We start from the raw sequence: 27442 nt of genomic DNA, 5'->3' as shown, positions 1-27442 counted from the left end.
ATCATGGACTTTAGGAATATCTGGAGGTAGAATTTCTCGAGAGATTTTGTGCTGGTGCCGGACATTTTATAGTAGTGTACTGAAAATGGTTTGGGAATTTTTTGTGGTTACGTTTGGAAGTGGTGAATTAATGCCCAATGACCTATGAGTTAGGAATTTGGCAGACATTTTATAGTGTAGGTACTAGGGATGGTTTGGAACTTTTTTGTAGTTATTTGGTTTTAGCCCATTACTACTCTCTGGCTATGAGTTAGTTTATCAAAGTACATGTATTTCGTAAAGACAACTTTTAATCAACAAATTTTTCACTCTGTTCTAAACTAGTACTCTACCAACCTTACTAGCCAACGCCACATTTTAAATATGGTAGTCAAAATCCATACTATTTTTGTGGGAATGAGGGAAAATGTTTTACCAAGTGGCCAGCTTGTAGAGTGGGACTCATGAATTGATCAGACTACTCACTTCCCTTTCAAAGTCAATACTGGTGTTACCTCAAGAAATAATATCTAGCTCAGTGACTATATGAATTTATATGTCCCTCGTGGATAAATATTATTTGACATTGACTTTGAAACAATCTTAAAAATCAGACTAAATCTGAACTATAAGCACCTATAGCGGCTCTACAGTCTAATAACTAACCTGTAAAGGCTCCACGGCTCTGAGGCGAATCAGTTTAGACTCTGGATCGTACACTCCCAATACTTCTACCTTCACTTGCCTCATGTTGCCATCTTGAGAGGTGGTTCCGAGACTAATCACGCCCAACTGTCAAACATCACGTCAAGAAGTAAAATAAGTTTCACAACTCTAGTTTTCTTTATTAAAAAAGAAAATTGTTTGTGGAATCAAATTTTGAAGATCAATTCTTGATACCAAAACCAATGTCGGCAATGTCCTAGTATCGGTGGTATCAAGAATGAACACATGTCAACTTATAACCTGTCTGTACTACTGTTTTACTATTTCCTTGACGCTATGTCCCTCTTCAGTCAAAAGTACCAGGTTCAAACAAATTAAATACTGAGCGTTCAAAACAATATTATGCCATTTTTCCATAAAAAATCAAAAAAGTAGATATTTACTGAAAGAATTTATAATATTAACCTATTTGTTAATATAATTAAGTATTCCTTGCTTGAACTATTCATTTATCTTAATTTTATGATTTAACATGTCTATTTACAATTCAAAACGCTTTGGATCAACCACTTACAGGGTGTATACTATTTTATTAAAGTGAAATTCCAGGTTTTTTCCAGGTTTTTCCTGGTTTTTCAAAGTTTTTCCAGGTTCCCGCGTATTTCTTTGGTTCCACTTAAACTATAATCAATTTAAGACTTGCAGCAAGTTTGTTTCAAAGTCCATAGTGAGCTAGTGTTGAAAAAGTAATAATCCTTATTATAGTAATCATTTTCATTATCATCATTACTTAAGGCCTCGGAAACATCTTCTCTCTCAATAGCAGCAAAATCCTGAATATTATCTTAATTTTTTATGAACACATTATCAATGGCGACAAAATCCTGAATATTTCCTGCGGTCGTGTGGTCGCTTCCCACAGTGACGTAAACGTCATCACAGTCTTACGTTATCATGGAAAAATCCTGGACATCTCCCACGGTATGAATACATTATCGCCGTCTCTCGCGATCACGGAAACGTAATCATCGTCATCCACGATCACGGCTAAATCATGAACATCTGCGGCCGTGTAGACATAATCATAGCCTCCCGCAGTCACGGAAACGTCATGTATTCGTCGTCGTCCGCAATCTCGGCAAAATCATGAATATTTCCCGCGGCAGTGTAAACATCATCGTCGATCCCGCGGTCACGTAAACGTCATCGTCGTCGTCCGCGATCGCGACTAAATCATGAACATCTGCGGCCGTGTAGACATAATCATAGCCTCCCGCAGTCACGGAAACGTCATATTCGTCGTCGTCCGCAATCTCGGCAAAATCATGAATATTTCCCGTGGCCGTGTCTACATCATCGTCGTCTCCCGCTGTCACAGAAACGTCAACGTCGTTACCTGCGGTCACGGAAACGTCATCGTCGTCGGCCGCAATCACGGCAAAATCATGAGCATATCACGCGGCCGTGTAGAAATCATCATCGTCGTTTTTCGCGGTCACGGCAAATCACGAAAATCTTACGCGGCCGTATAGACATCATCATTGCCTCTCACAGATATGGAAACGTCATCGCCATCGTCCGCGGTCACGGAAACGTCATCGCCGTCGTCCGCGGTCACGGAAACGTCATCGCCGTCGTCCGCGGTCACGGAAACGTCATCGCCGTCATCCGCGGTCACGGAAACGTCATCGTCGTCTCCCGCGGTCACGGAAACGTCATCGTCGTCGGCCGCAATCACGGCAAAATCATGAGCATATCACGCGGCCGTGTAGAAATCATCATCGTCGTTTTTCGCGGTCACGGCAAATCACGAAAATCTTACGCGGCCGTGTAGACATCATCATTGCCTCTCACAGATATGGAAACGTCATCGCCATCGTCCGCGGTCACGGAAACGTCATCGCCGTCGTCCGCGGTCACGGAAACGTCATCGCCGTCGTCCGCGGTCACGGAAACGTCATCGCCGTCGTCCGCGGTCACGGAAACGTCATCGTCGTCTCCCGCGGTCACGGAAACGTCATCGTCGTCGGCCGCAATCACGGCAAAATCATGAGCATATCACGCGGCCGTGTAGAAATCATCATCGTCGTTTTTCGCGGTCACGGCAAATCACGAAAATCTTACGCGGCCGTGTAGACATCATCATTGCCTCTCACAGATATGGAAACGTCATCGCCATCGTCCGCGGTCACGGAAACGTCATCGCCGTCGTCCGCGGTCACGGAAACGTCATCGCCGTCGTCCGCGGTCACGGAAACGTCATCGTCGTCTCCCGCGGTCACGGAAACGTCATCGTCGTCTCCCGCGGTCACGGAAACGTCATCGTCGTCTCCCACGGTCACGGAAACGTCATCGTCGTCTCCCGCGGTCACGGAAACGTCATCGTCGTCTCCCGCGGTCACGGAAACGTCATCGTCGTCTCCCGCGGTCACGGAAACGTCATCGTCGTCGGCCGCAATCACGGCAAAATCAAGAGAATATCACGCGGCCGTGTAGAAATCATCATCATCGTCTTTCGCGGTCACGGCAAATCACGAAAATCTTACGCGGCCGTGTAGACATCATCATTGCCTCTCGCAGATATGGAAACGTCATCGCCGTCGTCCGCGGTCACGAAAACGTCATCGTCGTCTCCCGCGGTCACGGAAACGTCATCGTCGTCGGTCACTATCGCGGCAAAATCATGAGCATTTCACGCGGCCGTGTAGAAATCATCATCGTCATCTTTCGCGGTCACGGAAACGTCATCGCCGTCGTCCGCGGTCACGAAAACGTCATCGTCGTCTCCCGCGGTCACGGAAACTTCATCGTCGTCGGTCACTATCGCGGCAAAATCATGAGCATTTCACGCGGCCGTGTAGAAATCATCATCGTCATCTTTCGCGGTCACGGAAACGTCATCGTCGTCTCCCGCGGTCACGGAAAAGTCATCGTCGTCTCCCGCGGTCACGGAAACGTCATCGTCATCTCCCGCAGTCACGGAAACGTCATCGTCGTCTCCGCGGTCACGGAAACGTCATCATCGTCTCCCGCGGTCACGGAAACGTCATCGTCGTCTCCCGCGGTCTCGAAAACGTCATCGTCGTCGCTTTAAGTCATGGTGGGTCTCTTCAAATTCAAGGTTATTTCCCGGTTCTCCCGGTTTTCCCGGTTGGTATACACCCTGGACTTACATCCTCACAACCCAACTGCACTTACCTCCACTCTTTTCTTCGGTCCGCCGAGTTTCTCGAACTTGTCATGCACGGCTGCCGTACACACAGAGCGAATGTTGGTGTAGAAACTCTTAACGTACAATCCGTCGACCTTCACCCACTGGGAAATATTGTTGACGGAGGTTTGACAAGCCCAATGGTACAGTAGCTTAACCAGGACAGTGGGCGCATGCGGGGCTCCTTCAAATATCGATCCGCTGAACACCTGATGGCACAAGTGGTGTATGAGGGTTTTGTCTAGGAATGTCGCATAGCCGTATGGAGTTCCATTTGGAGTCACTTTAACCCAATCTTTTATATTTAAAAGAAATTTATCTTTAAACTATATCCTTTTAAACATCACATTTTAATTTATAAGTCAACCAACAATAAAAGCGATTCTGTCGATAATGTAGACCAGATACCTTAGGCCTATACCTACATTTATACTGTAGCATGAGGTTAAATTAAATAATAAATATTATTTATTTTATATAATACTTATTGTCAACTATCAACAATATGTGTACTGGATGTTTGGCAGGATTTGAACTGAGGACCTCAGGTAACGAAGTCCTGCTCTCAACTACTAAACTAGCTCATGAGAGACATGAGAATTAGCATGCTCTTATTTATTTACTCGTAATAGTGACTTGTCTGATTTCATGTTACTGAACACCCTAATACAATCTTGAAACTCACCGACACAAAGCGTGTAGGGCAGCACTCGCTGATCCACACATAGCCGCCGCTGTACGGGAACTTGGACACATCGGAGTACATGCCGAGCTTGAGCTTGATGGGAGTCATGTCAGAGTTGACGTGAACGGAACAATGCTGCTCACTGCGCACCAGACCTTGTTGAATCAGCCACTCGGTGAACTTGGTCGGCGTTCCCATCAGTACAGCCTTCATCTTGGCATCTGCCGACCAACTCATGAATTACTTGAGAAAAGTGATATAAGGAAAGCTAAATGATTGACATTTGGAAAGTAGCTCGAGTTTAGTTAGTTCCTTACATGGGAAAATAGATTACAGGGGCTAATGGATAGTAGTGATGTGTCAAAACCACCAAAACTTTGGAAAAGATTTGATATTCATACCAAACACTGATAGACAAATTTAATTCCAAACACTTTCACAACGATTTGATTGTTTCTATCCAACCTGTCCATATATCGGTACTTCATGCGGCCAGTTTGGGTAGGATATTTGAGATCGTATTTTGCTAGTTGACCGAGGGAATGGTTGTGAACTTACCTAAAGAGTTGCGCTCACTCGTAGTGGTAACCTGAGAGATCTCCTTGACCCTGAGGTTGGGTCGAGCCACTACGACCAGCGAGGGGTATGTTTTGCCACTCAGCTTGTTAAACTGCACCTCCTTGCTGTCCGCTACAGGGTTGACGTTCCTACTGTCCTCGTCCGTCAAGTCAACCACCATGGCTGACCCAGCTACAAAATATAGATTAATTAAGAAATCAGTGGGACAGAAATTTTCACTTGACAATTGAATGATTTGATGATTTTATCGAGGTGAAACAGGATGAAAGAGCATTACGCTACAATAAGTTTAGACTGTATTCATACTGACTTCAAATAAGTGTAGCCTACTTTTAATGAACTAGTGTCCCTGTTGCTCGAATTCGAGCAATTGCTAAGTATTACAGGCGTTATTTTAAAACAAATTTCAACCAAGTCAGCAAGTTTGTAGCAAACTGTTAAATTAGCAAACTTATTGACAGTTTACAATTAACATATGCTCTTCTTCTCACTTTTGATTTCTGACAACAGCTGGAGTTTCATAACAATTTTTGTTTCCAATGTTAATCTTATGGAGAAATACAAAACTTTAAAGGGCTCCATGGCCTCACTCTCTCATTATTTCCCTAAAAAGAAAGTTTCCTGCACAACTTCACGTTACTCTCTTTCCAATGACACCAAAAACATGTCATTCAGTTCAGTAGTTTCGGAGGAGTAATTGTCACAAAAAACCTGCTTGCGTATTAAATAAGTATAGATTATATGTTAGAGCATGCAAAAGTAGGCTAAGTAATAAAGATCAAGATAGTAACTAGAATAACTACCCACAGTAAATATGATTTTGAAACATATTAATTAACTTTTGTATAGGTCTTGCAAAACTTAAGCCTAGTGTTGACAAACGTAAGAAATGGAAGAACAGGAAACCATAGTCATGGTTCACAAAGAACCTGGGATTTGACGGAGATTGAGGACCTGTTAATGAGGGTGCACAATAAGCTGTTTCAGCTGCGGTGCAATCCCATGGTCTACTTATAAGCCTGACGAAGCTTATCTACTTATAAGCCTTTTGAAAAAAAGAAGAAGAAAAACTCACAGCTTCTTAACATTAAGAGCAAGCTCCTTAACATTGGTTCTCGGCATTATCATGTGTATAAAAGCCAGAAAGCCATTGGCGATTGATAAGATTTAAACCCGACAGAATACCCACACTTACATGTATGAAATGACTTACACTTGCTAGCGGATGCTGCAGAAGTTGAAGGTTTGCTCTGCACAATTCCTCCGACACTGGTCGCCTCGTTGGCTTTGGTCTGAGTCATGGGTTTGATCCGCACGGCTGACGTGCCCTTCGGATTGTTCTTGTTCACCACTGAAAAACAAACATCAGGTCAGAAACACAACTTGTAAGAGGAGAAAGTATAACATACAGTCTGGCTCATACAGTCTGAGATGCTCATTATTACTTTGGTAATAAATTATTACTAATTATTGTTGGTTTCAGAGATAGTCTAAAAATTTGGTTGGCGACGTCAGTCAGTGGCTCAGTCTGTCTGTGACTCATTCTATCGGTGGCTCAGTTGGTCAGTGGCTTAGTCTGTCAGTAGCTCAGTCCGTCAGTAGCTAACTCTGTCAGTAGCTAACTCTGTCAGTAGCTCAGTCCGTCAGTAGCTAACTCTGTCAGTGGCTCAGTCTGTCAGCAGCTCACTCTGTTAATACCTCAGTCCGTCAGTAGCTAAATCTGTCAGTGGCTCAGTCCGTCAGTAGCTCACTCTGCCAGCAGTGGCTCAGTCCGTCAGTAGCTCACTCTGCCAGTAGCTCATTCCGTCAGTAGCTCACTCTACCAGTAGCTCACTCCGTCAGTAGCTCAGCCTGTCAGTGGCTTACTCTGTCAGTAGCTCACTCTGTCAGTGGCTTACTCTGTCAGTAGCTCACTCTGTCAGTAGCTCACTCTGTCAGTAGCTCACTCTGCCAGTAGCTCACTCCGTCAGTAGCTCAGCCTGTCAGTGGCTTACTCTGTCTGTAGCTCACTCTGTCAGTGGCTTACTCTGTCAGTAGCTCACTCTGTCAGTAGCTCACTCTGCCAGTAACTCACTCTGTCAGTGGCTCATTCCGTCAGTAGCTCACTCCGTCAGTGGCTTACTCTGTCAGTAACTCACTCTGTCAGTAGCTCATTCCGTCAGTAGCTCACTCCGTCAGTAGCTCACTCTGTCAGTAGCTCACTCAGTCAGTAGCTCACTCTGTCAGTAGCTCACTCTGTCAGTAGCTCACTCTGCCAGTAACTCACTCTGTCAGTGGCTTACTCCGTCAGTAGCTCACTCTGTCAGTGGCTTACTCTGTCAGTAGCTAACTTTCCTGGTGGCTCACTCTATTGGTGGTTTAAATCACACACACCCGTTTTGATTCATAACATTGACAACTTTAACATGGTGAAGGCATGTAAATAGTTATATCAATAGGGAAAGATGGAACTTACTACTTGAGAGGGGTACAAGCGCAGGGGTGGTAGTCCGAGGGGCAGCTGGTCTGGTAGTTCTGGGAGTGGCTGCCCGCACTGGGGTGGCAGGAACAACTGGCCTCATTACCTATAAAAACATCCACCAGATCAATATTGATTCGCCACATGGAGTTACCATAAAACTTGTAACAAATTATTCATAAAATAACAAACATCCAATTCAAGGATGTAACATAAGACACGAAGGCCTAGGTTTTTATTCTTGGGACTTTTGGGATTCACTTTGTAACAAGGAACACAAAAACTTTACACTATACACAAATTTTTGAGCACAGAACATTCTTTGTGCAAACTTTTGTTAAATGTTTCTCTTAGTAACTAGAATAACAATAGGCTATAATATGTTGTTCCCACACACTTCATAAAGATTATAGATTTCAATCGGTAGGCCTATACAGTATTTTACAGTCAAAAATCTTATTACTGAACGTACTTCACGGTTCACGGGATTTTCAAACAAGACAGACATTTCAAACGGCCTATTTGACTAGACATGTTACAATACAAATCGGTCACTAGATTGACTGGATGCTGAACAAGCAGGATAACGCCCAGACACCAAGGTAAACGAATTCCCTTCCTGCATACCCCTTGGGACAAAAATTACCATAACAGAATTGTAGGAAATGTTGTGTTGTAGGACAGTCAGAATTTGTTTACAATTAAAGAATGGCAACTGTGGTTTAACAAGGACATTGGGGTGAAAAACTGGCATCGAAACACTTTGCGGTCTTGCAATAAGGCCTAATTCCCCAGTCAATAACATTGCCTTATCCTCTCCTACACTCTCACCACCATAATCATCTCATCACTCAACTCACCGCAGGCGGAGAGATCGCTGCGGCCACCGGAACATTGGGAGGAATCACTCCTGCCACAACGGGTACTGTAAGACAATAGTAGCCACTCAATGGTATTCAAGCAAATAAGCATTTTAAAAAGCTTCAAGTAACAAAATTACAAACAGACCACAAAATCATTTTCTTCTAACACACAATGTACAAGACTGGATTGTAAAAGATACATCTGAAGACAAAGGCAATACTAACCAAAGGCAATATTAACCATGTAAACATAATGAATAAAAGTTTTTATTTCAAATGTCATGCATTAATACAATTAAATCAAGTAGCATAAAGATTGTCTTAAAGCTTACTCAAGATTATGAAATTGAAGAAAATAATAGGTATCTTTTATTAGATCAATGCTGATTCTGAAAGACTAGGAATCTATTTCCTGTATATCATACAAAACTCTCAAGTACGGTACTAAGAATCTAAACAAACTCCAACACTTGGCCTATAAAAAATGCCTATTCTCTGTGTAAGATATCTTTAAACTTCCCAAGCATAACCACTGTGGCGTTACTAAAATAATACAAAGTTTAAACAAAACTGCAGAAATGTAATGGACTGAACCAAATAAGGAATATTCAAACGTAGCAGAAAGCACAGCATGCATACAATAACAAGACGATAGCTGATACCTGAGCCTGGTGAAGAGGTGGGGTTAACGCTAGGGTTGGACCCGAAGTAGATCGTTCCTCGTGGATCCATGACCAGCTGGTACGTTCCACCCGGCTGGGGTACGCCAGCGTTCTATGGAACACCACCCGATTATCAACACCCGCACGTCCAATCATTTCGAACAGTCATTTTAAACGATTTGTATTTAACAGTTTGTGTCTATGTGTTACAATTGTTATGGATCAATAATTGATGACAGTACATGTGACTTTATAGGACGCACTATGCTTCCAGAGAATATAACGGGAAATAAGTAAGTCAACCAACAGTATAGTATTAGAACAGAGAGACATTCAAATATAGAAACTATCAACATGTAAACTGCTAATAATAAACAGTTTAGCGATAGTTTGCAAAAAAATCTCCCTAACATGGCTTCAAATTTGCATTACCGGTACATAAACTTATAAACACACAGATAATATGTTTGACAAAACTTTATCAGAAGTAAACAATTAAGACAAGTTTATAGTTCAAAATGACACATTTTCTGAAAAAAGAATATAATATTCTACAGTAGGATGAAACTAAATTAAGTAACGTATATAAGTTAAAAGTATAATCAATTGTAATGTAAACATTTCAGTGAGAGTTTGCAGAAAGAATTATTTTTTAAACAGCTGATCTATCAAAGAATTTCAAATTTAGGAAGAAAAGAAAACTTTCTTCTTATAGGCTCATTTAACTAGACTAGATATTCTTTTTCTTTTTTTTAATCAAAACCCCTGCATTAGCAAAACCAATTCGTATTACACTGAAACAAACTTAAAATGGTATCATCAGCTATTTTAAGACATTTTGAAGTTGAAAGTAAACTTAGAAACTGAATCCAAAAATTAAAATTATGACATCAACATTCCCATCTTCTAAACATTATCTTTCCTTCAAACAGAAGGATCTTGAAAGTCTGTCAGGTAATTGATTCAGATTCTTTGAGAAAAAACCGGTTCATATTAAAAAATCTATAGTCCTATGAATAGCAGAATATATATTCTGGTTCCTATATTTAAAAAAATCCATATAGGATGTTTTAAGTTATAGTTTCTTGATTTTTTGACATTTTGACCTAACCACTCACCGACAGCAGCAATGGGGTGCCGGCTGGTCTGGGTCCACTGGTCGGCATCACCGGGGGCTTCACTTTGGTGCCGTTCACACCATTCAGACTAAAACACATTTACAGGTTGCAAATTGAATTTATTATAAACATATATTGAATAAACCTTTCTTCTTATGATCCTTTTGTTTGCTTTAATTGGTAGTTAGGCATTCATATTTGCAGTTATATGTGCACAAGTTATGTTCTACCTCAATAAAACGATCAAGTAGGGCCTAATCCCTTATGTATTGGTACACTTTATTCCAAAAAGTTTGCCTATCAGATATTTTTCTATGAATAATTTTGACTCACCCTTCCTTAAACTCAATGGAGATGTAGTCCTGTCCTCGCTCTGTGATGTCGATGACACCAGCGCGCAGCAGGTTATCAATGCTATTGGTTGTCTCTCTGTACTGTATCATCGCCTTGTTGTAGGCGGATAGCTGAGCTTCCGACAAGTCCTCGTCTCCACACTCCATGTTCAACGACACGTCTCCGTCCTTCCGGCGACCCACACCGTTGCTCTTCATTCTAGACCCCATCTCTTTGGTTTCCTGAAATTATCAGAGTACCGGTACCATTGATGAAAGCATTATACGTGTGAGACTTACTGCCCGTCAGTTGGTTTCAGTCAGTCCTCCGTCTCTAAAATTTACAGTAATTTACACACAAAATTTTTAAATTATTAACCTTGTAATTGTAATTCTATCAATTATCATTGTCCATCTTGTTAATTGTTAACCAGTAAGTTTACTCATAATATAAACACAATCAACAACAAAAACACTATTTCTAACCTCAAACAGATCCGTCAGGCGTCCGAATAATCCAAAAATATCGGTGGAAAGAAATTTGAAATTGACTGACAGACGCCGGCAGAGCCACTGACGGAACTGCAACGGATGAGTGTAGATAGCGCAATAGAAAATCCATTGAAGAATATTTTTGTTAACTGTGACGTGCCTGAAGTGACTGTACTCGTACTGTGACGTGCCGTAACTGATGTTGTGAATCGACCTTTACCCGGGTTACAAAAACCAGTTAGGCCCTATCTTAAACTTAGTTTACAAGGCTATAAGTTAGGGCCTAACTTAGATATCAAGAGTGTTTATTTGATTGTATATCTAGCAAGAAACTGTACCCTAAAATGCAGTAGGTATTTATCACAACATATGAGGTGTGTTAGCCTATTTCTTTAGGATAGCCTAGTCCTACTTAGTACACACAGCTTTAAGCCTATCTCAAGCAGATGATGTTTCCAATAATACAATACAAACCTTTAATTGCATTAGTAATGGTTGAGAAAGGGTCTTTCCCGTTACTTAAATAACATATATACCGAGGTTTTCAAAAAGAAATAATAGATTTACTCTAGCAATCAACCAACATTCATAACCTAATTTCTAGATTCTAGCTTGACAAACTTTCTGGCGGGACTCGGGTGCCATGGCGGGTGGCGGTGGCGGCAACGCCAGCACGAATCGCAAGTCGCAAGCGCTAACGCCCGATTAGTGATAATGTTGTCGTCTGCCGCGGTTTCCTAACAATGCGTTTATAAAGTCATAACTTAAAATTTAATAAATTGCCAAACTATTCAAACGGCCCCAATTATGTAAATGAATAATCAAAAACTGTTTAGGTTGCATAGTTAAAAATATTTTTGATAAAACTTCGTTGCAAAACATTTATCTAATTACTGTAATTGCAGTATTATAGGGGTTTTTTTAAATCGAGTACAGTAACTACGGGAACTCCGTTTATAACAATAATGTGCTGCACCACGTATTCGTGGGTTACTATTTCTGGCCAGGGGGTAAAATTCCGGGGGTAAATGAATATCTTGAGCTGAACTCATGAAGAGGTTCAGGGGGTTCAGGTCCGGAGGTAAAATTCCGGCCCATACACTCTAGGAATTATAATTTAATTTGCTCTGATTACATTCACAACCGTGAAAAAAATACGTTTAATTCGACCTTTTAATTTATTAAACTAAACTCGTGGTGTGCAACTCAAAAGTTCACGGCCGGAATGCACAATTTTTATTTCAGCTGCGGTTTTTTGGTACGGACAAAATGAGAGCATTCTATTCGCTGTCATTGCGTGACGTCATTTTCTTCTCTTGAGGGTTGAGAGACGTCTTTCATTGTTGTTTGTTGACTCAGTTGAATTTTTAAAATCAATATTTTTATCTTTATCTTTATAAAACTAAACCGTCATAACCTACCCTAACTAACAAAACTTGCTGATAATAAAAAAAAATCTGATGAAGGTTTACATGGGAAGACCATATATCCCACCTTAACGACAAGCTATCCAAAACAATCTTTCTGCTTCGCAAAATCAAGCTGGAGATATCCGAGCAGTATTTACTGACAGTCTATTATGGCCTATTCCATAGTCATCTGAACTACGGTTTGCAGTTGTGGGGTCATGCACCTGGTTCTAGGAGATCCTTCAGACTCCAGAAGAAGGCACTCAGAATTGTAACTTCTAGCAAAGCTGACGCCCACTGTAGACCTCTTTTCATGCGTCTGGGAGTTATGACATTGTTCAGCCAGTACGTCTTAAACAGTGTTGTACACATAAAGAAAAACTTAAATGATTTTAGCTCAAGGGGTGACCTCCATAGTTGCAATACCCGTAACCGTAGCCAACTTGACCTTCCATCCCATCGGCTCAGTAAGACAGCAAACAGTTTCCCCACTATGGCCATAAAGCTGTACAATAGTCTCAGTGCTGAGATCAGAGGCCTGCCAGTGAAAGCGTTTGTTGCGCACATGTCTCGGGAGTTGAAGACTAGGCCCCTCTACTCCATCAGGGAATTTTTTGAAACCCCTGACTCAGTTTGGACATCATGATCCACCGCCTTGTATATAGTGTATATAGACAAAGTTTTAAAGTTTTAATTTTTTCATTTGACGCAATCTATCCAGCTATGGCTGGGCAACGATGAAGAACCGGTAAAGGTAAAGGTAAAGGTACTAATCGAAAAAGTAGTTCTGTTCATAAAACAAAATTACAAATGCCTCAAATTCTAACAAAAGATTAAAAGTTAAGAAGTAATCGCATTCTAAGCAAAATATTTGACAAAAAGAACGTGTCACCAGTGGGAATCGATCTGTTATCAGTGGTAACTGGTAACCTCTTGAACATCAGCCGTGTGCACTAACCCAGGGCTAGAGATATGTCTAGCCCTGGCACTAACCACTACACCACACTCGAACACCGATTGGCTAAACTTCGTATCGTTGTGGTAATGGTGTTCCCTTAAGAGAAGAGAGTGACGTCACGCCATGACAGCCAATATAATGCTCTCATTTCGTCCAGATCTAAAAACTGCAGCTGAAATAAAAATTGTGCGGCCGGCACAGTAGGTTAGGCTGGTTTGTTTAGGTTACCTAGTCTTAGTGATTAATATTATTGGTATTTACCTTTACCATATGGACAAAGAATTACCAGGTTTACCCGAAAACCGGTCAATTATAGGGTACTTTGAGAATTTCAAACCATTCAGGATAAAAAACGACATTTCCCGAAAAAAATTGTTTACAATGGCCTAAATCATAAGAAAAAAACATAAAAACTAAAAAAAATCGTTCTTGTCCGAAAAAATGATTTTCAAGATTTTTTCGCGATTTTCAACCGCAATTTTCAGGGTGGAGTAAAATAGGCATTTGCCCAAAGGTCCCAGAAGAAAAAAATGTTCAAAATGGTCCAAATAATAAGAAAATATAGTTTCTCTTTTTCAAAATTAGTTTGAAGATCCTATGGAGTAAACTAATTTACCTTGATTAGTATTATTGATCTAGAGCCTAATGGACTAATAAATAAAAAGAATAAAATAACATGCTCTTAAAAAATATAATTTCCAGCCTTTCGCGATTTTTAGGCTTAATTAGGCGTTTCCTCCAAGAAAATTTCAAATCTTTTTTCCAAAACTTTTAGGAGTATTAAAGGGTGGGATTAAATTGCTACTTGGGTTTGAAAGTTGAAAAGTGTTTGGTGTTTTCTTTGTATTTGAAATAGGAGTTCTTAGTGGTGGCAGACAATTTCTCTTTAGGTTTTACCATAATACCAATAATTACCATTTTGACAAAACACTATAATATTACAATAAATTTATTTTAAAAATCAAGAGCTCGGAAGCTGAAGGAGGTTACCGACAGTTGTGTAGTTTTAAATATTTCCCCTTAGGCTAAATGCCGATCAAAAGTACTAAACATTCCCATGTACCATCCAAATCTATCTCAAAACACCGGTTTTCAAGAACTACCTAAGCCCACGATGATCACCCATCTGCTCGTTGTAGATTGCTAGAGATCGATTATCAGACATCAACAAACTTCAGTTGTCATTCGTCTGCCATTAACAATTTTATCAATGGAAACTGTGTTCAACCACGCTGCATATGGTAGGCCTAATAATCACTGGCAAGGGACAATGGACAACGCTTCCTGCGCTATTGATCCGCGATAGGACAACCTTATGAGGTTAACAGAGTTCAATTAAATTCAAAAACCTTTATTTCATGCAACATCATGCTAAATATTTCACATCCTCTTGTGCACACGCACGCGCGAGGAAATCTTTAGGTACATGCAATTTTACAATGTTGTTACTTGGAGTCTGAATTGGTGACCTCGCAAGAGCAATAGCTCACAACAGCCTAATCAAGAAAGTTTCTATTACATTAATTTGGCCTGTGTACCAAGAGTAAGACGAAAAATATTTAAATTGTTAACAACGAACATTGCTGCCTAAAAAACTGCTGCCAGGGCGACCTAAAATATTGTCTACGCCTGGAACAGAGATATGTTTAGTTTGTAGGTTTTGTGAGAGGAGGAAGGTAGGTAGACCTACTCTTAGGTTTTTTGATCAGCTTCACCATTAACTTGAACTTGTATATCAGCAAAGCCTTCTTATTTGTTTGGTCAATTAATTACAGACACGTAATAAATAACTAGGTCTAAAATGGAAACGCCTAAGTTCTAAAAACATGCCTAGGCAATTTAAATAAAGAATTTCAGAAATTCACAAAAGGACTAAGGATACCTATAGGCCCATTCAAAATTCTGCAGGAGATGTCTAATCGGAGGTTTAACATGGTTTGGACAGGAAACACCTAGACAACATTCAATGTATATAGACTTATTTTTGGAAAAATAAAGTGTGGCTTAAGAAAGGGATTCATCTACTGGCAAAGCGTTTCATCTTAAAAAGATCATTTACACGTTGCCAGTGGCTGGCATTCCAGTTGAGATATGACTGGAAGGTCACTGGAAAGGGATGACTGGAATGCCGACTTACTGGCACTTAACCGTTTACACGTTGACAGCAACTGGAATATGATAGCGCTTTTTCATGTTTATGCGGATGATTGTTGTCTATTTACTGTAGTGAACAAAAACATGGCTGAAACGTTACAAAAAATTACCATCAAAAAGCAGTGCCCTCAATATCTAAATTTTTGTGTCATGAACTTTGAGAAATATGTACCCACGAGTTGACGAATAAAGAAAGAGAAGCCTGGATACGAGATTGGATAGATAAGAGGACTTTGGGGGATAATTAGAGGGCGTCATGTTGATCCACACAAATATAAGAGGTTATGAGACTGCTGAATGACAACAGATCAGTTTGATGAACTTTCACCTGCGATGACACTTTGATGCGCAAAGCTCTGCCATCCAGGCTGAAATTAATTATAGATTACACTAGCGTATTCTTCAGGGACAGATTCAAGAATGCTGGTGCTAACATTTTAGTTTGGGAGAGAGGGAAACAGGCATATGCCTTTTAAAAAAATATTTGTTCTACTGGGTCTGCCAGCGGGCTGGTGTAGTGGTTAGAGCGCAGGACTTCAGTTCCTAAGGTCCCGGGTTCAAATCCCAACAAATCACCAATGGATTTTATCTAAGTGATAATGCCACAACCTCTACTCCAGTGACTGGCAACCTCAACTGGAACGTCAACTAGGATCGTGTCAGCCTTTATGATCCATTTGGAATGGCCTTTACTACGAATAGATACTTTGGAGAGATTATTTTAGTTAATTCTTTGACTATTGATACAGCCCAAATAGTCAATTGCCCATTCCGTGGTCGCGGAGTAAAGGACAGAAGGAGTTAAGGGTACTTTTTAGATGTCCAGTCTCGACTGTACCTAATGCATGAAATTAACAAGTAAATAAAACTTAACAGATGAATGTTCTTCCTTCACGAATATTAAAGTATGATTCAGTCGTCGCAAAACAAAAAAAAATACAAATTGGCATTTTGCATTATCATATACATATAACCAACGGTTCAACCCTGTCTGAGAAGCGCGGCATCATGGCTAAATGCGCAGCTTTACTCTCCTCCAAATGACGCTCGAGCTGGCAAAAGTGGCGACGCAGCGATGAGGAACCGTCACGACACGACACGGGCGCGATCTACCCACCCAAACTTCCTCGGAATCTTGTGACGTGGAAGTAGTGAATCAAGATGGCCGCCATCATCACGAAATGGAGGCTGATAAAAGGGTGGGGGAATTCCATTGTGTGCGAATGACAGAATGACATTAGGAAACTGCATTGCTATTAATTTGAAGTTATCATTTAATTTCATGATGTTGGCAATGGCTTAGTATAAATGCAATAGATTAGATGGTAAATAAATAAGGACAGTTAACGTGTATACAATATATTATATTTACATTATGTGGCCAAACATATTTAATCAGATCTGCAGGCCTATGTTATCGCTGTTATTAGCAAAGCCTATAACATGAAACTTAAGCCTAAATCTCAGAATATTTAGGATCAACACCAAGAGAAGATGAAAGTGGTCTGCCAAATAATTTTTAACCTAATATCGTTAGGTCAAATAACCTATTTAAAACAAATTCATAATATTAACTTACCAAACAAACTTTAAGATAGAATCTAATTTGAACTTTTAAAAATAACAATAGTTTGCTCATTTCTTACATAACCTAAAATATTAAGGTACCGGCATTTAAACTCTTGTCTCAAAATCCAAGGATCCGTGTCAAGAAAAGTAAGTTAGGATTCTTGAAATCAATTTAGGTTGATAACTTAGTAATCAACGGGTTCTGTCACGTTTGCCAAGAGGCATTGATTAGAGAATGGAGATGTAGGCCTTTAATCAATGCTCGTGGATAGGTTTAAAATCTATAAATATAACAATTTCCCAATGGCCTGAATTCAAATTACAGATATCCTTAAATTTTTATAATAGGCCTTAGATCATCAATTTGTTCTTAAAAAGCAAAATGGTAATTTAATCAAGTTGTGATTGAGTCGAAACATAACCTCAATCTAACCTAACAAGATGTCGATCGTCAGCTCATTTAGGAAATGAGGACCTTCATTAATAAATGTTCTGTTAGTAATCGCAAATTTATGCTATGTTTTTTCCTAGATCAAACTGTTTACCTACCTTAAAATGTGATAAATGGACCCAACTTCAAAGAACGTAACCACAAAATATCAACAACAACAACTAATATGGCGCACCAACCCAATGGAAATGAGAAAGAAATATGGAGGAAGACGCCAACGAAAGGAAGGAGAGGGGGGACCCATTCGGGTGTATTCGGGATTCGGCGTTCCCTCTCGGAAACCTCCGATGATGCTCTGCGCTGAGGATTGTGGGTACCTATGATGCAACTTCTTATTTCGAGCGGGAAATTCGAACTGGTGTCAGCGTTATTCCTGCCATTGACACGGATCTTTTAAAAATACAGTACTAAGATAATTTGTGAATGTCATACCATTGTTGCCATTAAATTAATATTTTAAGCTTTGTACAATTATGTGGTGAGGACGCATTATTTTTATTGTAATTAATTGTATTGTTTGCTAAGCTTGTTTGGTTACCTATCACTCAGTATTAGGCTAATTCTTGACTACTGTATTGTATTACCATTATAGGCTATCTTACTTAGTATTAATAAGCTTATTCATAATTTATACGCAATTTAACAGTAAAATTTGTGTACATCCGTTGGAAATGATTTTGGTTTGCCATATTTAAAAAGTCATTTGGTATTTTCAAGAAGAAAGCCTCAACTTTAACGTCGGTTTATTGGCGCAGCTGCAAAAAAAACAAGATGCAGAAAATAATCGAGGCCAGGACCAGCGTTCCGTTGTTGGTCCATCAACAAGAAGAAGACCTTATTCATACTTCTATGGGTGAGTGAAGGCGGTTAGGTTAGGTTAGTTTGTTTAGTTTATGCTAATAACAAATGAGGTTGCATTTATTTTTAAAAACAAAAGTTTTTTGTTTTGAACTTTTATAATGTCATTTTTAATTTGTTATGTAATTTATTCTTCCCATTTAGTTTTTATGTAATCTGAATTCATGCTCGTAGAAAAGCTTAAATATTTATATGTTACATCTCATAATCCCTAACTGGAAAAAATTTCTTAGCCACTTCATTCTGCTATGTGCAACATACGTCAAGGATAACATTCAAAATTTTCCGACTAGAAATACGGTACATACACACCAAACAAGAAAATTCCCTCCCATACAGCTATAATACGGCCCTTTCTTCCCTAAACATTTTTGGAAGTAAATTACTTAAAATGGTTTAATGTATTTTATTCAAGACGTTGACGTTGCACACAAAACAAGTGAAGTCACTCATATGAAGAGAAGTTGTTATTTTATATGTTACAATACGTGGCCTATTTATTTGATCTTCACTGCTAAAGGAAGGAGGGGACACGGCCATCTGCTCCCATCTGGTGGTCTCCACTAGGCCTGCTATTTTAGGCTTTCTTTTAGGCTAGCTCGTGTCGCCTCTAGATATTTCTCCATTTGTTTACTATAAAATCTATGCCATCAATTTCAAAACTCACCTTCATGAGTGATAAGACAAATTTTGTTCAATACTTTACTTGATTGAGTTTTAAGTATACATTTTGCCAACAATATTTATATTAAAATTTAATTTAAAAAGACAGAACAAAATCTCAACAAACAAACTTGTATGAACAATATTTGGCCTATTAAAGAAGGTAAATTGAAAGGGCTATATGACAAAAATACACTGTTTACAGAAAGATAATGGAGAAAATTGGTGGATTGATGTAGTAGCAAGAATGAAGTCTGTCTGACCTTTCGAAATAAAAGTAACCCTACAATTAATTTTAGAAACACTTGGAAAAAATTATAGCAGAAGCATCAAGAAAATAACTGGACAGAAACAGCCCCACAAGAGGTTTCACATCCCTACTAAGAAACATTGGTACTGTAAACTGTAGTGCAAATAAATACTAAGCCAAAGACCAATTATTTTAGGTTTTGAAAAATCAATTTTTTGGCCACATATACCAGACAATGTATCAGGTTCCTGGAAGTTGTTTTGACCCTGGAAAAGGAAAGACCAATGACACTGAAAACGTTGAAAAGAGTATTTAAAAGTTTCCTCGAGCTTGGAGGATAAGGAGGTGTTTAAGCGAATTATCTCTGCAAGAAAAGCCTCTAAATTCCAAATGGAAAGCTCCAACGGATGACCTCAACAACGACCATTAGCCTACAGATTGGGTTACCAAGTTGTTATGCGACACCTTTAGGCTCAATCAGATAACCCAAAAATTATAGCTCAGCCCAGTAAGAGTTGCATCTCCAATGCTTTGTCAATGCCCATCATATCAGGCCCTATGAAGAGGTTACTGTGGTTCCTGAACAAGAGTATCCTTGTTCAGCGATGCATGAAATTACTACAGTAATGTCATAGGCTCTCTGCGCTGCCGCAAGGTTCCTGGACTTGATGGAATTGCTGGGTACGGTATTCCTTCACTGGGTGTTTTAGTACATGAGGGTGAGGGGGGTTGTGTTGGACTTTGGCTTAGACACCAGCGACTAGTTCTAGACACCACTTAGTGTGCCATTGAGTGTGTCCTCTGTACCTACTTTCCAGGCCTACAACACGACTTGAGTATGTACAATTAAGCTGTTTGTTGGAAGGTTTCTTTCGTTTGCAAAGGATAGACCCTAGGTGACCCCCAAAAAAGGAAAGACCTTTGCCTTGGGTTGATCACAAAGGCAATAAAGATCCAGAAACCCCATCTGCATATACAGAACTTCATGCATGCTAGTCACAAGGAACATTTTTGAACGACTCCTGCAGCCAAGGCTCAAACTGGCCTAGGCCTAGAGAAATCAAAATAGAGATAGAAGCAGCAGGTGGACTTTCTGATTGTCATTAAGGCTTCCGATCAACGATTTAAACTGTTAACGAGGTACTTTTGAGTTTGCTCTCAATGCCCTATAATTAGCTGAATCATTGTACTTGGCCTTCTTCAATCAAGTGTGTGTTGAATAAACCATCCATAAAAGCAGTGTGTGCTGCCCAATCACTTTTCCACTAAGTTGATTCGAATAGTTGAGAACTGCCCTTCGTTGGCTTTTCCTGACGATTTCTTGATAATATGAGTAAAACTGGTCACTGGACTTGATTTTAGCTTTAAGAGGGATAATCTTCTTTTGTTGAATTAATGTTTATTAAATGTAGGCCTACTGTGTGGGATTTATAGAGATATCTTTGGCAACTCGCTGAAGAAGAACATACTGTAGGCAATGTTTCTTCCTCTTCGGTTTGATACCCGAACTATGTACTTCTTTTCAAAGTACAAAACCTATTCTGTGTTAACTGCAAGTGGCAATTCAGTATACTGCCAAGGTCTGCACATGTTTTTGTTGGTAGTGCAGTAAATGAAAGGTCATTTTTTTTGGTCCAACGAAATATACCTCAGCGGCCTCATTTAAGTTAGGGAAATGCCTCAGTATAAAGTAAACTATCAACTCCGCAGTTTTATTGTACAGTATATCTAATAATGTAACTGTGCTTTAGATGGCTTTAGTAGTTGTAACTGTTTTCAAATTCAGATTCCATTATTCAGATATTTTTCTTTTAAAAAGTGATTTATTATTTTAATCGAGTCTTTACCTAATTTAATCCAGACTTTCATAGATGAATTTGATCTTAACTAAGTCCAAATTATGTATTGTTAATAATAAATCTTCATATGGACTGTCAATTAAATAATTAGTTTAAAATGAGCAAGCTCATCATTGTTTGGTTTTTTTACAGGTTTGTAAATATATTGTTATGAAATTAGATTTATTAATTGTTTATCTCATGTAGCAAGTTATCAATGTCAAAATCTCATTTCATTGTTGTAGATAAACCTTTATACTTATTTAGCCCAGCCTAAATGTGCATGGGTGGATCCAGAAATGGTTATTATCATGTGGGTGGTTTTGAGGGATGCACATGCAACTGGTGGGTGTAGGATAATCAGAATCCCACTGCCTTAAAAGTCTGCTCTTAGTTTATTTTGGAATTATTATAAAATGATTTAGTCACACATCACACATATATAGTAATTTTGCCATTCTGGAATAAGAATCATCATCCCCTGTTCACCCCTCCTCAAGATCCACTAGGTAGAAAAAGTGAATAATTGTAGTTCAAAATCAATAATACGCATAATTAAGTATAAATGAAACACTAAACATTTGCTTGGTGAACAGCTTTAGTGCAAGGAGGGGATTTTAATGTGTAAAATTCCTTGGATCATTATACTGATATCAGTTTTAAATTTATACAATCCCATGTAATTTACTGTAATCTGAAGACATTATACAATATGCCAATCTGGTTTACAGTATTGGTGAGTGATGATGAATAATATTGAGTAACACTTTGAATATTGGATAGAGGTAAGAGGTAGACCACCCTTTTCCATACATGGTTTAGTTGAGCCACAGACAGAATTCTGATGTAAATCGCTGATTCATGTTGAATATGCCAACATTAGTACACAGCCAAAATGAAAAACAACTTGTTGTAATCTATGGAAAATTGTATGTCTCATTATCTAGAGCGGTACTACTATTAATTCACTCCTAATTATAAGGAGTGTGCTACAAAAGAGCAACTGGTTGAAGTAGTTAGGGGTGCGATTACCCCCCCCCCCTCCTCCTCACAAAAAGTTGTAGTAGAGTTTTGACAGTAACACAAAATTATTCATTTTGATTTGATAAATGAAATGACTACAGCTGTGGCTGGTATGTCTACATTAGTCCAAAAGTCAATAATACCATCAAACTTCATTGTGCATTTTCCATTTTCTCCACCTGAGAGACCCATCTTTCCGTTTTGCTAAATGGGTGGACAAAAAATTCAAGATGGGTGCCAAACTAATAAAAACATTATCGCCCAGCTATTGGTGATTTGCAGGATTAGATCTGTAACCCCCAGGACTAAAACCTCGCGCTATTTTAATCATGGCAGGTAACTGAACTAATCCGGTTTTGTCATTAACCTTGGTTCATTCTTTTCATTGCGGTCCTTGCACTGATGTTGAATTGCGTGGTGGTGATGTAGGTAGAAGGCATTGTTTATGTTTTGTTTGTTGATCACTGCCGAGGTAATTTCATCTCCCGCCGTGTCTGCCGGTAATCTTAACTGACAGCTGATCCAGCGCCTGCTTGATAAGGAAACGGCGCCAACAATGTCGCGACAGGTTATGGACGAATGCACTTCGCATATCAGATTATACCCTATAAATTACATGTTGTTGGTTATGATTTTTACAAGTTTTCTAAATTACTCACAATTAGTTTTATGGAATTATTTACACATGCATATCAAAGCGTTGATCGTTAAAATAAATGTTAATGCAAATTTATGGATTGGAAGGGTTTGGAAAAATACATCTCAAATTCACTAACAATTTTTCATTTTTTGTTGTCGGTTTCGACGCTTTCAACGCCTTCGAAATAGTTGATACAACCTAAACACAATGGTGTATTGCGGTTTTTCCTAGCTTGCAGAACTCATCGATGTATAATAACTCTACATTCTATTATGGGAGTTATTATACATCGATGGCAGAACTATGACTGGCTCTAAAATTCCCGAAGTTTGATACAGTAGTGCTATATAAGTGTATTACACAGTAAAGTAAATTATCAACCAGACAACCTCGATGGATTTCTAAATATGCATTATATTAATTACATGTATCGAACTCTAACTATTGTAATTTAGGACTCACGCATCGTAGATTACGAGGGAAACTAAGTAGAAGGTTAAGGAATTTTCGAGAAATGTAACACTTAATTTGTTACAGATTATAGATTTGACCCCTCCTAGGAGAATTAATATTAAATTTAAAAGCATGCATTTCTTCTCATTAAAACAAAAGCCTGAAATTTTACTATTTTCAGAGGTTATTATTTCTTTGTAGTCTTAAACTAGAATTGCAATAAACTTATTTTAGTGGAACTTTGATATATTATTACTATGCTTAGCTAAAAGCCGGTTTAGCTATGGAACAGTTAAGGTCCCTTACTATAGAAAACTAAAAGGTAATTTTTATGAATATGATACAATTTAGGTACTGTTCCAAACCGGAAAAGGTAATCGTCCCACGGAAAACTACACCTGTGACTATATAGTATAGTATAGGACATTTTGCAACCCTAAACCCTAGCCTAACTTTGAAAACACCATTACGCTCTGTAACGGCCTGATCTGACATTTCTACAAATATTTGCCGTTATTGTTTATAGTATTATTCTATTAAAAACAATCTTAGATGATTACGGTACTGTATATTGATGAAAATTAATTATCATTCACAAATTGTATCCTATTAAAAGTAATTGCAAAAATAGAAAATCGGGAGCGTAGCCAAAATGATAACCCGTTGCAGCGACCTCTTGACCTTCCGTGATATTTGAGGAGATCTTCCGAACTCGTGGACCCGACAAAAAGAAATGACGTCAAACTTTTTTGACTCCCGCACACGACTTAGAAATGTTCAATTGTAGTTTGGACCACACTCGCAAAAAGAAAGACTACTCTCATAACTCCATTTTTGTAGCATTCGCTTGAAAAAAAAAAATTAGTTCGGTTTCCCTATGCAAGTGCGTTGTATCGTAAAAATATTCACACCAATTCCATTCATTCCTTTGTATTTGTAGCTATTATGAAACACTTTACAAAACTAATGAGGACGCAAAGTAGCACTTTGAGTGCACGAGGTATAAAACATTCGACAACCGTTTACGCCTACGCACGATCACACGTGTGCACGGAATAGTTTCTCGAGTTCAGAAAGGTTTTTTTTACACACGGTTGCAAATAATTTTACATACAGCCTATATTATTCTGAGCTATTTTACTTATTCACCTGTCAAGAATAAACACTAATTACTTGTTTGACTATTTTGTTAGATTTATCTAGTAGCAGGTTTAACTAAACATTTTTAGTCATTTCCGAAAACTGTCTGGTATATATTTTAAATATAACCCGTGAGGATATATTTTATTTACAAAATTATCATAGTTTTCACACAGTTGACTAAAAAAATATTCTTTGAGTCACTTAACAATGCTATGCCTACACAGTACACATCTATGGTCATAGATAATAGGCTGGGTTGTGTGACTGGTGAGGTGGACGAGGATGCCCAAAAAAAGATTTTGAATCCAAATCCTTGAAAATTTATTTCCGAATATGTAAAAATTTAAAATAGGTATAAATAATTGATTAAAGCCTAATTTGAGATAGGCCTAGGTGTATCGGTAACCTAAAAAATCTAACATTGATATAGCATCATCAAACATCTAACGTCAAATAACAAAACTCTCAAAACTGCTTTAAAACTAGGGGATAGACTGGTTTCAAAATCACTTTAGGTACCTGAGTACCCAAATATTCCAGAGGTATCAAAGTGTTAAACAAGTTTATGTTAACTAAACCCTATTATAACAGGTGGACAAATTATCAAAGCTTGATACAAATTTGAGTAAGATCAATACAAATATTCAGAGATACGTTTCTGAACTAGATTCTCAAAATGTGTTTCGTTGTACAATCGTTTGACCTCAATTTCGCGCAGTCTGCGACTTGAACCCGTGAACTTACAACCAGTTAACAGTTAACCTCAACTATTCCCTACTTGCGCTAGGTTTAGTCAATGAATACAAACCCCGGGTTTGTATTCATTGGTTTATGCGGAACTTTTGATCCCGGCAACCAATTTGTTGTGTTAAGGGTTATGTTTGCAGCTGTTTTAATGGCATTAAGATAAGCTAAATAAGTGGGATTTAACAAAGATCGCCTTTAAAAGTCATACATCATACATACAACGCAAAAATGAAATGTCAATCGACGTTTAAGGTGTTTACTACTTTATTTTAACTAATATCAAAGCCGTACGGTACCTGCTTAATTTCGTCTTGTAGATGTTTGTCAAGATCTTGCTCAATTTTTTCTCGAGCCAATTCAAAATATTTGTGGTAATCGAAAACCTTTTTCTTTGAAGGCCTTCCTCGCGGAAACTTAATCATATTTTATAGAATCACAATCACGTTTTGTTTGTTTATTCTTCTCTTGTTTTTGGTCAACAATCGTTTTACTCGATTGTGAGGTTTTAAAACAGCTGATTGTATTCGGCAATAATGCTTTTACGACATTGGTCACAGCCAACTATATAACGGTAAATGAATTACAGTAGTTTCCTGACGTCATAGGAGCATTGTTGTAAAACACGTTGTACTTTAACAAAATTAAACTTTGTAGTATTTTATCGTCAAAGACAATAAAAGTTTAGCCAACTTCAGCGAACTCGTTTTAATTGTAACTCATCTTCAATTTAACTGTCAATCAGCTGTTCCAAACTAATGGAAAAGTTTGTGACAGAAGGAACATGTGGTTTCAGTAGCAATTACAATGTTAAGTTTAAAACATACCATTTGTTCTGCACGTGCTTCGCAGCGTGGCAAGAATATTAAGAGAATAATGTGGGTTTCTATGTCTACTGAAAAAAAAACAGTTACACACACTCACCATGCAAATCATACAGACAAATCTCAATCCTACTTATTGCTTAGTTTAATAAAAATCTCTTGTGTATTTGCATTAAACTGTGTGGGAATCAAAACTAATAACTTCATCGTAATGTAACCATCTATAATGTGAATCAAGAGATTAACTCAGGGTGAAAGTAAACAAATATAACAGCTGATGTATTTTAAACGTGATTAAATAGAGCCCTTTGATTGTTGTTAGGAGAGAGTTTATAAAAAAACTGATTGATCATCTTCACACCCTAAAACACTAGGTTATGGTTCTAGTCCAGAACCTAGACTACACACACAAATTAATTACTGCATGCCTAAAGCGTCGACGCATGATCACATACATGAAATCCATTTGTGATTAGCTGGGTTTGAACCCAGGACCTCAGTGACACGCATGATAAGTTTCCTATCAAGTTGTAATCTGATAATTTATTTTCAAGCAAAATGCCCCCTCTTCCAGGAGCTGAACGGATGCAAACGCAAAAGTATTGTTAAAAATGCAGATGTGTTAAATAGTTTTTGGTATCCCGGTAATTCTGTTACATAATACTACAAAGTAACAACTTTATATATAGGTAGCATGTTACCTACTAAAGGACTCGACAATATAAAAGGCTATGGTGTCCTGTTTACTATTTTTTAGGTAACTCATAAAAAGTTAGAGGGAATTCAGGATGATCTAATAAACTGCATTGCAAGCAAGGTGTCTCATGTAATCCAACTTAATCATGATTAATAAGCTGTATTTTAAGTAAATACGATGTCAGCTGTGTGGGGTCCTCTCAATCAACTGTCTTAGCTCATTACAAATATCAATAGGATATATGCTTACCTTCCCTTTGTGACAACATATAGAAGATCCGCCTCGATCACAAACTTCACCATGAAGTTTAGATGAACAAAACGCACTCACATTATCCACTGCCCCATCACTATGAATCCGGATTCGACTGTCTGGAAATAATCTCGCACAGCAGTACGATACAGGAAGTTTTTCTTCAGGTAGGCCTAATATTGCCCTAACATCATCTTTAAGTCGCAAGTATATAGGTGGTAAAATTGCCCCACGATTTTGGTGTTCAACGAGTCTTTGTTTTTCGTCAGTTATTTCATCAACTCGGTTTTCTCTTTGCCTTCTTCTTCTTTTTTCAGTCGTTAGGGTCAAAACTCGTCTCCGAGGCATAAAAAATACAACAGGTCTACTCTTTCACAGTTCAAACATAGCTTCGTTGCTGAAAATAAACATTTCAGTTAAAAATATTAGAAACACGGCATCTGATGAAAACCAAACAATAAGACTGTTTTA

General features: G+C 38.6%; 1 protein-coding gene across 1 annotated transcript in view; it reads right to left on the bottom strand.

The window, feature by feature from the left end:
* The window catches only part of LOC129004035 (uncharacterized), a 40025-nt gene extending 12979 nt beyond the window's left edge, over window positions 1–27046 (bottom strand). The window contains exons 1-11 of the mRNA XM_054432408.1: window positions 26969–27046; window positions 10555–10796; window positions 10222–10309; window positions 9104–9215; window positions 8439–8503; window positions 7576–7684; window positions 6334–6471; window positions 5100–5291; window positions 4542–4762; window positions 3844–4065; window positions 646–771 (exon numbers count right to left, since the gene is read on the bottom strand). Coding sequence (XP_054288383.1) covers window positions 646–771; window positions 3844–4065; window positions 4542–4762; window positions 5100–5291; window positions 6334–6471; window positions 7576–7684; window positions 8439–8503; window positions 9104–9215; window positions 10222–10309; window positions 10555–10784 — 1503 coding nt within the window. The 5' untranslated portion in view covers window positions 10785–10796; window positions 26969–27046. The remainder of the gene's footprint in view (window positions 1–645; window positions 772–3843; window positions 4066–4541; window positions 4763–5099; window positions 5292–6333; window positions 6472–7575; window positions 7685–8438; window positions 8504–9103; window positions 9216–10221; window positions 10310–10554; window positions 10797–26968) is intronic.
* Between the last annotated feature and the right edge of the window lie 396 nt (window positions 27047–27442).

This window comes from Macrosteles quadrilineatus, unplaced genomic scaffold (genome assembly GCF_028750875.1).
Source record: "Macrosteles quadrilineatus isolate MER2022 unplaced genomic scaffold, UCM_ALF_1.0 Scaffold_9__3_contigs__length_116548681, whole genome shotgun sequence".
Classification (NCBI taxonomy): domain Eukaryota; kingdom Metazoa; phylum Arthropoda; class Insecta; order Hemiptera; family Cicadellidae; genus Macrosteles; species Macrosteles quadrilineatus.
Note: the sequence above shows the minus strand (reverse complement) of the source record. Positions and strands in the feature narration are given on the sequence as shown.